The 12,625-nt window shown below is 35.0% G+C and overlaps 1 protein-coding gene across 1 annotated transcript; it reads right to left on the bottom strand.

Moving 5' to 3' along the window:
• Positions 1–2,376: 2,376 nt before the first annotated feature.
• il17a/f2 (interleukin 17a/f2) lies at positions 2,377–5,084 on the bottom strand. The gene is made up of 3 exons (XM_062418756.1): positions 5,049–5,084; positions 3,088–3,245; positions 2,377–2,617 (listed from the first exon to the last, which is right to left on the bottom strand). Exons 1-3 carry the CDS (start codon positions 5,082–5,084, stop codon positions 2,383–2,385), a joined length of 429 nt encoding a protein of 142 aa, XP_062274740.1. The 3' UTR covers positions 2,377–2,382.
• Between the last annotated feature and the right edge of the window lie 7,541 nt (positions 5,085–12,625).

Genomic DNA, 12,625 nt, shown 5'->3' with positions numbered 1-12,625 from the left:
AAGTGTAAATTTAAAGCTGCTCCTCCAATCCAGCTATGTATATTTTCAGTTGATGATTAAAATGAGGTGAAAAGACAGAGATCATGAAGCTCACAGACACCTGTAGAAGCAAACATGTGTGATATTTTAATGAGTAAACAAGTATAATATATAATGTAGAATAAGAGTTTTGAGTTACAGTTGAGACTCAGTGTTTTTCCTGCTGTGTCTACAAACAAGCAAACAACCAACAAACCTTTAAGAGGATTAGAAACACAGAAAATGCAAAATCACAATCAGCCATGAAAAGGTCAGAGGTCACAGAAACCAACAGACAGCAGAGGAAACAAACTTACTGGAGTCTTCTCTCCCTGCGTGGGCGTCAGAATGAGAGCTGCCGCTACTCTGCACGTCGCATTTTCTTTTCTTTTCTCTTTTATTCTCTCTTTCTGTTAGAAGCTGTCAGAGTCACCGAGCCGCTCGCTGCTCAGTCCTGCAGACCGGCCGCTGCTGTCACATGCATGGTGACACACACACACACACACACACACACACACACACACACACACACACACACACACACACACACACACACACACACACACACACACACACACACACACACACACACACACACACACACACACACACACACACACACGTCTCTAATCTCCACAATGTGTTCTTGTTTTCAGTTAATTAGAGCTGATTTCAGTCTGAATGAGTTTTTCTCTGCGGAGGATTTCAGACGTCATGAGACTCGACACACTGCTGACATTAACACACACCTCGCTGCATTTCATTCACCGTTTACACTCTTTTACACTTTTACTCTAACTGTCACATAGAAGGATTTTTACAATCATCTATTTGATTTTGTTCATGTACAACTTTTCTTTCCTTACTGTGATTTTATGACTTTTCAGGAATAAAAAAAAACAAAAACAAAGAAGGAATCTGATAATAAAAGAATAAATGAGGTTTTTTCTGAACTGAATAAACATATTCATGAATGTATTGCCTCATTTTTAAAATCGATTTCAATTTTTATTAATTTCAACTGAAGACAAAGCACACTTAGTCATATTCAGTCATTGAAAAACAAAAACAGACAAAAACATACCACGAGACAATCAACAAGAAGACAAAGAACAAAGAAAGAAGGAAGGAAGGAAGAAAAACAAGGCAGCTCTACATTTACCCCATCCAGTATCTAATGCTTCTTATACATTCATACTCATACACACACACAGATACATATTCTGTTCATCAGCATCCTCTACTCTCTCTCAAGATGTTGTAATAAAGCCGTAAAGTCTGCCATGTCTCCTTTATTTTGTCTGAATTATTATTTACCCAAGCAGTCATGTTTTGGAAAGCACCGGTCTCTGTCATAAGTTTACACCAAGCCTGACAACAACAATAAAACCTGTTAACATCAGTTGAAGCTCGGCTTTAGTCAGGTCTGGTGGCACATGTGGTTTGTCTCCTAACAGACATCATTTTGGAGATAATGCAGGTTTTTTTGCCACTTTTCAAAGATTTCCAGTAGTACCTCCCAAAGGGTCAGAACCATGCAGCAGTCCCACAGTGCATGAAAGAAAGTGCCCACCTCCTTTTTACATTTCCAGCATTTACTGTTCTGTGTTAAAACGGTTTCCAGGGTGTAAAATAATATCTAAATCCCCATTTATGTCATTAATAATCAGTCTATAGACAGTTAGGTACTTTATAACACACTTTAATGTAGTTGTTAGCAGATATCAGTGTTTATTCATGTATTTGTATGTCTGCCACTATCAGTGTTTGCTGCTGCATTAAATATGACTTAATACAAGATGTAAGAAATACTGATTACTAACCAGTTAAAAATGTACTTTTATCTGATTATCATTAATGATCGATATGGATGACCAGTATCACTCTATTGTTTGCCATAGTCTTGTTTTCTTCCTCTGTACCAACATAAATGTATCTGATGAACCTGTAAGTATTTTATTGGCACCTGATTCATACAAGAAAACATGTTGTATAAAGTGTTTCCACTCTTTTAAAATGTTTTCTGCTCCACAGGTGGAAAGGACCTCAGTAGAGCAGAGTGGACAGTCAGTTTTAACAGTTTAATTAGACTTTAAAATGCTTTTTTATTGTTAATATTATGAATAATTGATATTATCACTACAAATTACAGTATGTCACTCTTCTTATTGTATGTTTTAATTTAAAAATACTGTGCACAGGGTTGACATCCAATACGACAACAAGGGCATTTCCAACAGAAGTAATAAATATTGAATTTCTTTATTTTGTCCATGAAGTTTGTTGTTTTGATTCCCAGCTGTTGGTTCCAGGTCAAACTCAGGCTGAGCTTGAGGTTCAGATTTAGGTTGAGGTTCAGGTGGTTCAGCGCCGGTTGGTTTGGGCCCAGACGCAGGTACAGCCAACAGCCACTTTATGGTACGCAGTGGTGTAGCAGCTCCCATTCTCCTGCTGCTTCAGGACCAGGACGTTCTGGTAGATGGGGACCGAGTTCAGGTCGTGTTGGTTCGGATGACCCGGTCTGGCACCGGAGCAGAAGCTTTGGCTGCACTTGGCTTCCCAGAGTGTGGACGGGATCCGGTTCTTCACTGTGGACGATCTACATGAACAACAAGAAGACAGTCAGTTTACGAGGAAAACTAGAAGGAGAACTTACGGAGCTCCACAGGTGTGAAAATGACTATGAGGCTGATTAATGAGATGATACACCATCACATGGTTTTAAATGTAAACATTAACACAGGACTGAATATGTGAACATGTGAATGCTACAGCTGACTTAATATAAAAAGGAAGCTTCAGGTTGTGAAAACTGGGGGGAAAAAAGTAATGAAAGTTAAAAAGAATTAAAGATGAGACTAAAAATAAAATAAAGCAGTAGGACTTTACATTCTGGCTCAATCTAGAAATGATTCACTCATCCAAACAAGATCGTCCTAATTGTGAAAGCTTTTTTTAAACTTTAAAGTCATCATCAGAAGCAGGTGCTCATTCATGCATTAATTAATTAATTAATTAATTCATTCATTCATTCATACGTTCACTGATTCATTCATACTGTAGACTGACTTCCAGCTCCACGGAGACAGAGATCTGCTGTGGATGTTCCCGTTTCCTTTCGACAAGGAGGAGACCACTGAGGATAACTGCAACAGGGAGCCACATCCAGGAGGAGGAGAAACCTTAACCCCAGAGCAGAACACTACCCATAATGCACTGCAACATACCTGAGGAGGAGAGGAGAGCAGAACTAAGTTGAAATGAGGTTAATCAGCAGACTGAGATGTTAGAGCATTATTGTACAAAAAAACCCAACATATTTTATCCACTGTGCAAATGTTGAACGTCAGCTGTGGTAAGATTTGTCTATTTTGTTAACTTTGTTTCAGCTGATGTGAAAGCTGTTAATGGGAATACATAGATAATAATACATGTGATCGTAGAGTTGTGATTTTATCATAAATTAAAAAGATGAACTCGTGTTAAATCCATCTTCTGTCCGTGAACTGTCAAGGAAGTGATGTTATAAAATATCTGTTTAAGCAGAGTGAAGCCCAGCTTGTTTCCACTTCCATTGAAGCATGTGTGTCTGATCAGTGACGTTGAAGAAACTCCCATAAAAAGGTGACTTTGTTTTAAAGGAAAAAAGCGCAGTGCTTCCATCTTGAAGCTTTCACTGGTGACCAAAGCAGTTCTTGTGTTAAAGATACAGATTGAACTTTCATATCAGACAATTCTGCAAATCCCGAAGTTATGACCTAACTAACTGTTTTTAATACCAAGATTTTCTGATGTATTTAATATGTGAGCATTGACTAAAAGTTTAAAATCTGCAGCTCTGTTTAGTTGGGAACACAGAGGGTATCAGAGAGTAGTTAGGATTAAACATAAAGGGAGAATGAAACACTACTTTAAAGTTACTTTACCAGAGATCTCTGCTCAGCAACACAACACAAGCGGTTATTTTATTTTTTATTTTCAATGTTTTACCAAAAGTTATTCAATCACTGATCTTTTAGTTGAGCTGACAACATCAGACTATCAACCGTTTCAACCGTTTCCTCATCTGTTGCTCGTTGTGGATTAATGCAAACTTGCAGCTCCAAAAAAGTCATTAACAGATAAAGTTGTGAGGAAAAATTGTGCAAATGCAAAATACTGTAACCCTGCAGTGATTTGAACTGATACTGAACCAACCTCGACCGTGACTTTCCACCTCGGTACATAAAGCGATTCTACTTCCTGTGTGACACTGTGCAGACACATATAATGTTAAATCCTTACGAAGAAATATTCAGAACTATTTTTTATGGCGGCATCTTTGGGAGTGATTCCACAACACATTACTATAAAAAAGATAAGTCTAATCTTGGTAAAAGAAGAATTAATTATTTTAACATTTCGTTAAATTTACCTATTTCTTGTTTGCGTTTGGCTCCCACTGTAACTTATTATTATGATTATGTTCATTATCGATTCATACACTGATATAAATGTCCAATTTTAGTTTAAAAATGGCTTGTTAATTAATTCAAAGTCAAAGTTAAGATTTTCAGATGTCTTTTCTAACCAACAGTCCAAAACCCCCCAAAAATATTCAGTTCACTTTCATGTTCAGCACATTTGAAGCTGAAATCAGCACATTTTGCTTAAAAAATCGATTACATTTTTGTCCCTTGACCAATTAACTGATGGATTTAATTAAAATCTACTTTCTTGTGTCTTGACTCTCACCCAACATATTCTGTAAGTTTCTTTAGATTGAGATAAATACACTAAAGGAAGTCAGATTACAGCTAATGGAGGTTAATCTTATGTCGCGTGTCAGTTTGTGTCTCATATTTTAGTTTCACCTAAACCAGATTTTCATCAGTTGACATCTGCTGTGAGTTGATTGCTGATAATAAAATAATCAGACTGAATTGTCATTTTGTTGTCTTTGAATTGCCAAAGTTATCAGAGATATTGGTGGTTTATAATCAGGTGAATCAGTGTGATATCTGTTCAAATTGTTAGTAAAGTTGTCTCACCAGCAGCAGATTGCAGACGCTTTGTCTCAGCTTCATGTCTGTCTCTTGTCCAGCCTCTCTCTGTGTGACTGTGACTTCTCTCAGTTCAGGTATTTATGAGTCGTGACCCTCAGAGTCTCTCATCACATCAGATCTCTGAGCTGATAACCAGCTGGTGGAGACGAGGCGGGAGATTTCTGCAGTCGATTTCACTGCAAAATGATCCGTCGACAGTTTGTAAGAGGAAAATGAAACATTTGATCACCTGATAACATCTCTAACAGAGAGATAATAAACCACAGCAGTACAAGATTTTTTTCTGTTTTCTTCTGTTTCCCACAGAACTTCTCTTTGATGATACTAATGCAGGGGGAAAAAAGTCTGTAAAGATGTCAAATATATCAGAATTTGGGTGAAATGTCTGTTTAAAATGATTCACAAAGCATCTGATTGAATTCCGGTAGCCTAAAGGTACTTTATTGTCACACATACAGTTATACAGTGATATTCAGTCTCTGCATTTAACCCATCCGAAGTACAAGGAGCACTATGCAGCACCCAAGGACCAACTCCGGTCCTATGCCAGTACTTTGGTCACAGGCAATGAGGAGAATTAACCTAAAATACATGTTTCTGACAATGGGAGGAAACCAGAATACCTGGAGGAAACCCATGCAAGCACGGGGGGGGCTCCAGCCAGGTATCGAACCCAACAACCTTCGTGCTGTGAGACAACAGCGCTAACCACCGAAGCCACCGTATTGTACTACAGCCACAACTAACAATTGTCTTTATTATCAGTTAATCTGTTGATTCTTTTTTCTCAATTAACAGATGAATTGCTTATTCTATAAAAACTCTGAAAACTGTTTTCAGAGTCCAAGATGATGTCTTCCAATGTCTGACCAACAGTCCAAAATTCAAACATATACCGTTTATAATGACAAAAGCAGCATGACCCATTATTTTTGCTCCGAAAATGATTGTAATTATTATTTGATTATCAAAATAGAAGCTGATTAATTTTCTGTTGATTGATGAATCCATCAATTGTTGCAGCTCTATTCTTGATCCTTGACTTCCAGCCATCCCAACACCTTGTTCCTCGACCCCCCCCAACCCCTCCTCTTCTCCAGTCATCGCCTCTAACATCCTCAGCTTACCACCAGGGCCTGTATTTAACAAACTGCTAAAAGTAAATATGTGGTTATTATAATTAAGGTTCAGGAACAAAGAAAGAAAAGAAAGAAAATGCTGTTGTTTGTTGTCATAGGCCTCAGTTGCTGCCCAAGGCAACCGCTTATGTGGTCAACTTTTGTGAGGGAAGAATTCTAGCGGCTTGCTTTAGCTGGCCATAAAAGTCTCCTGTTCTCCAAACACTAACTTAATCCTCAGCACTGTCAGTTGACGTGCTTTTATTACTAAATGTGTTTTGTGTGCTGACATCCTCATGCATTTGTATGTCTTTACAATTCCATTTTAATTTCTGTTGTGCTTTTACATGTGTGTCTTCATAGTTTTATTATTCTAATTGACATATTTTTCAATTTATTTGAATTTGATTGTTGAAGCATTTGATTATCCTCACATTGGTGTTTTTTTAATTTAATACCAGTTATTGTTCTTGCTACAATATTCCTTTTATATTCCCCCTTTTTTATGAAATGTGTTATATGAATAAAGTTACGTTGTCTTGTCTCATACATTTTGCATTTACACCTGCTGAGATCTGAACACAATACAAGACTGACATGGTCGGACTGATCTGAACACTTTTCCCATCACATTGCGTTCTGAGTGCATTTACATCTGCATTAATACACATTTCTCATTATCCTGGTACAGATTATGTTTTAATACCAGGTGTAAACAGGGTTTGGCCTCTGATATACATTTGCAAGGCTTATCTTATCGCTGTCGCTGCTATGCTGACGACACTCTGCTATTCTTGACATTCTTCCCATCTGATATTCAATGATGACCTCTGACCTTTTCATATAATATAAAGTAACTACACATTTATTTATTTTTAGGCTTTTTTTGCTAGTGGTTGGCATAGAGGCTGACAGGAAACAGAGAGAGAGAGAGACAGAGGGGAATGAGCTGCAGCAAAGGTCTCTTGACAGAATCGAACCAGTGACACTGCTTTTATGTGGCATGCGCCGTAACCACACAGCTACCAAGGTGCTCCGAGTAACTACACATTGAATCTTTTTATAATGCTGCACACATAATCACATAGGTCTATGTTGGCATATGGTTCCAACACTTAACACTGTGTGTAAAAAATAGTTTATTTCTGTTTTCTTGGATTTGCAACTTCAGTTCAGATTAATTCTCCAGTCTTGCCGTACTAGACAAGACTCTGAGGTCTATTTCATGTGCCAGTGACACATATGAGCAGTATGTGTATTGTGGTATTGTTGGGTTCCGGTTTTGACATCATATACCAACATGAGCTTACGTCATTATGTGTACAGCGTAAACAAAGATTTCATGTGTAGTTGCCATTTATGGGTCATGGCAGCAGAACATCCTGCAAAGTGTAATGGGTGGCTGTGGCTCAGGAGGTAGAGCGGTCGTCCCCCGATTCGAAGATTGGGGGTTCGATTCCCAGCTCCTCCAGCCCACGTGTCTTTGGTCAAGACACTTAACCCAAATTGCTATGATGGGTGAATGATATGTAGTGTAAAAGCACTTTAATTGGTCGTAAAGACTAGAAAAGCGCTATATAAGTACAGTCCATTTACCATTTAATGTAGACTGGATTATTTTTTCAGTGAATGTTCCAGTAAAAGAATAAACTTTATTATAATCTCAGAGGGTTTTCAAGATTCAAGATTCAAGACAACTTTATTAATCCCTTGGAGGGCAATTCATTTGACAGCTCGCACCACAACATACTCGTTACATAAATAACAAGATAAAAACACAGAAGAAAGAAGAAGAGTTGGCAGCTGTGTGCAAAAGTGCAAATGCAAAACTGCAAAAATCAGTGTGCAAAGTCAGCAGGCCCTAGTCCAATGAATAGTTCATTGAGACGTTGCCTATACAAGCATCAAATGATGAATATACACTACAGTATCCAGCTGCACACTGTTCAGCAGTTCTTTTTCACTCAGATCTCCATTTAGAGCACGGAGAGTTGTAACCCGCTTTAATCTTGATTGATTTCTTTTTTTTTTAGTAATGAAAATTAAATGTTGTGAAGAAATAAAAATAAAATAAGAAGAAAATATGTTTTTTTCATGTCTCTGGTTCAAGTCTGTCCAGATTCATAGAAGCATGAAGCAAGTAATTCCCCATGTTTCTCTCTCTACTCTCAACTCTAATAAAAGCAGAAACTTAATGTGAGATGAATTTCACGCCTCTCTGCAAACATAAGACTCTTTACGTATGTTAGGGAATTTTCCAAATTTTAGACACAACTCATTGGGACACACAGGGTCAAACCATGAGATCACAGTAAAGGTAGCATTGAAATCTTGAGACTGTGAGGACAACTGTTTGTGGTGTTTTGGGGAAAGCGGGAGTCACTTTGATAATGATGACACAGCGTTACTGTGGCAACCAAGGTCAGAGGATATGACTGTCTGATTCCCTAAACCCACAGATGGGTAACTGTGTGGCCTTGTTTATAGAACAACCAACCAATATGCTAATTCCATATGCTGTAGACGCATTAAGTATGACCGTAGATGGTCATAGAGTAATCGTGGCGCTAACTGTGAAGGTTTAACGACAAGGAGGACGGTTTTCTTAGAATCGTACTGGCATCATTAGTTAGATAGATAGATAGATAGATAGATAGATAGATAGATAGATAGATAGATAGATAGATAGATAGATAGATAGATAGATAGATAGATAGATAGATAGATAGATAGATAGATAGATAGATAGATAGATAGATAGATAGATAGATAGATAGATAGATAGATAGATAGATAGATAGATAGATAGATAGATAGATAGATAGATAGATAGATAGATAGATAGATAGATAGATAGATAGATAGATAGATAGATAGATAGATAGATAGATAGATAGATAGATAGATAGATAGATAGATAGATAGATAGATAGATAGATAGATAGATAGATAGATAGATAGATAGATAGATAGATAGATAGATAGATAGATAGATAGATAGATAGATAGATAGATAGATAGATAGATAGATAGATAGATAGATAGATAGATAGATAGATAGATAGATAGATAGATAGATAGATAGATAGATAGATAGATAGATAGATAGATAGATAGATAGATAGATAGATAGATAGATAGATAGATAGATAGATAGATAGATAGATAGATAGATAGATAGATAGATAGATAGATAGATAGATAGATAGATAGATAGATAGATAGATAGATAGATAGATAGATAGATAGATAGATAGATAGATAGATAGATAGATAGATAGATAGATAGATAGATAGATAGATAGATAGATAGATAGATAGATAGATAGATAGATAGATAGATAGATAGATAGATAGATAGATAGATAGATAGATAGATAGATAGATAGATAGATAGATAGATAGATAGATAGATAGATAGATAGATAGATAGATAGATAGATAGATAGATAGATAGATAGATAGATAGATAGATAGATAGATAGATAGATAGATAGATAGATAGATAGATAGATAGATAGATAGATAGATAGATAGATAGATAGATAGATAGATAGATAGATAGATAGATAGATAGATAGATAGATAGATAGATAGATAGATAGATAGATAGATAGATAGATAGATAGATAGATAGATAGATAGATAGATAGATAGATAGATAGATAGATAGATAGATAGATAGATAGATAGATAGATAGATAGATAGATAGATAGATAGATAGATAGATAGATAGATAGATAGATAGATAGATAGATAGATAGATAGATAGATAGATAGATAGATAGATAGATAGATAGATAGATAGATAGATAGATAGATAGATAGATAGATAGATAGATAGATAGATAGATAGATAGATAGATAGATAGATAGATAGATAGATAGATAGATAGATAGATAGATAGATAGATAGATAGATAGATAGATAGATAGATAGATAGATAGATAGATAGATAGATAGATAGATAGATAGATAGATAGATAGATAGATAGATAGATAGATAGATAGATAGATAGATAGATAGATAGATAGATAGATAGATAGATAGATAGATAGATAGATAGATAGATAGATAGATAGATAGATAGATAGATAGATAGATAGATAGATAGATAGATAGATAGATAGATAGATAGATAGATAGATAGATAGATAGATAGATAGATAGATAGATAGATAGATAGATAGATAGATAGATAGATAGATAGATAGATAGATAGATAGATAGATAGATAGATAGATAGATAGATAGATAGATAGATAGATAGATAGATAGATAGATAGATAGATAGATAGATAGATAGATAGATAGATAGATAGATAGATAGATAGATAGATAGATAGATAGATAGATAGATAGATAGATAGATAGATAGATAGATAGATAGATAGATAGATAGATAGATAGATAGATAGATAGATAGATAGATAGATAGATAGATAGATAGATAGATAGATAGATAGATAGATAGATAGATAGATAGATAGATAGATAGATAGATAGATAGATAGATAGATAGATAGATAGATAGATAGATAGATAGATAGATAGATAGATAGATAGATAGATAGATAGATAGATAGATAGATAGATAGATAGATAGATAGATAGATAGATAGATAGATAGATAGATAGATAGATAGATAGATAGATAGATAGATAGATAGATAGATAGATAGATAGATAGATAGATAGATAGATAGATAGATAGATAGATAGATAGATAGATAGATAGATAGATAGATAGATAGATAGATAGATAGATAGATAGATAGATAGATAGATAGATAGATAGATAGATAGATAGATAGATAGATAGATAGATAGATAGATAGATAGATAGATAGATAGATAGATAGATAGATAGATAGATAGATAGATAGATAGATAGATAGATAGATAGATAGATAGATAGATAGATAGATAGATAGATAGATAGATAGATAGATAGATAGATAGATAGATAGATAGATAGATAGATAGATAGATAGATAGATAGATAGATAGATAGATAGATAGATAGATAGATAGATATACTTTAGATAGATTGTACTGATAATATTTTCAGCATAAGACATCCTGGACTTCTTGGCACTTTTTCCTCTGATGAGTTAACCATTGATGAACAAATTCTCCATAACATCCACCACCTAGTAGTGTAATAGTAGTAATAGTAACCTTTATTTATACAATGACATCAAGACAGTTATAAAGATGGAAAAGGAAAACAAAGCAAAATTATACAAATAAATTAAAGTAGATGTTGGGATGTTTAAGATCAAATTCTTCAAATGTCAGAAAAGTTGTGCTTATTTGAAGGAGTCAGGTGCGCTAAAAGCTAAAAGCAGTTTCTCCAAGTTCAGATGGAGCTCATGAACATGAAGATGAAGTAAAAACCAGTCAGTAGAGTGGATTTGGTGAAGTCCATCTGGGTGATAGAACAGTTCTGGTAGCCCTAATGGGGAAATACTCCTATAAGGCCTTTATACACGGTCGCCCATAAAGTTGGAATAATTTAGTTTACAGACACATTCCTCTTTTTATTTTCTATTTATACACATCAGTAATCACCTTTGACCAGGTACAATGAGATTGATCAATACAATTTTGACAATATATAAACTTTATCTATCAAGAATAAATCACATTGTCACAATCATTTCATGGAAAGAGGTATAAAATGTTTGATTCCAACTTTATGGGTGACCGTGTAGATAAAAAGATACCAGTGAGTATCTTGGAGAGAAGACAACCCAACATTATTATACAGAATACAATGATGTGTACCATAAACATCTCCAGAAAGACATTTTAAGGCAGAGTGATATACAGAATTAAGAGGTTTGAGGGTTGAGTCCCGGACTGACATAAAAACACGATGATTTTGTATCTGTAGAAATAACCAACCAAGTATACTTTTTATTTCTACTTGTAACACTTTCATGCTGTATATAGCAGATGCTCGTAATGCAGTGTTCTCATTGTTAAACTCTTATCTTTACCATACATCGGTTGCACTTCCTTTCGCTGTTGTGTCTCTTCAGTTTCTGTGCGTGGGCTCAAATCATCGAATCATCATCTTATCTTATCTTTGCTTTCAGTTGGCGCGAGTCTGTTCTGTAATTTCACGACAACTGATGAATTATTTTATCTTGTTCATCTTGTTGTCACGTTTTTCTTAAAGCACTTTGCAAGACTTGTTTTTACTACATTAGTTGGTACAAATTCCTTCCAGAATCAGTGTGGTCTCAATACAAAGAATAAATACTGTATTTAAAAGAGAAACACACACTCTCTGAGAATAAATGTTTGTATCAAAGTTTAAATTTGTTCAATCTGAATGTGTATTTTATAACTTTAAAGTGAGTGAATTGTTTTTATGTTGTGATTTCACTCTGAATTTGTCCTCAAGGTTTTAAAGTTAAGAGTAAAATTTTG

Source organism: Scomber scombrus, chromosome 1 (genome assembly GCF_963691925.1).
Source record: "Scomber scombrus chromosome 1, fScoSco1.1, whole genome shotgun sequence".
Lineage (NCBI taxonomy): Eukaryota > Metazoa > Chordata > Actinopteri > Scombriformes > Scombridae > Scomber > Scomber scombrus.
This window is presented reverse-complemented; position numbering and strand designations above follow the sequence as displayed.

Excerpts from the sequence above, each read along its gene's own strand:
- il17a/f2 (XM_062418756.1), bottom strand. The coding sequence starts at position 5,084 with ATGAAGCTGAGACAAAGCGTCTGCAATCTGCTGCTG. Across the intron at positions 3,246-5,048 it reads GCGTCTGCAATCTGCTGCTG|GTATGTTGCAGTGCATTATG; the intron begins GTGAGACAACTT and ends TCTCCTCCTCAG. Across the intron at positions 2,618-3,087 it reads CTGTCTCCGTGGAGCTGGAA|ATCGTCCACAGTGAAGAACC; the intron begins GTCAGTCTACAG and ends TTGTTCATGTAG.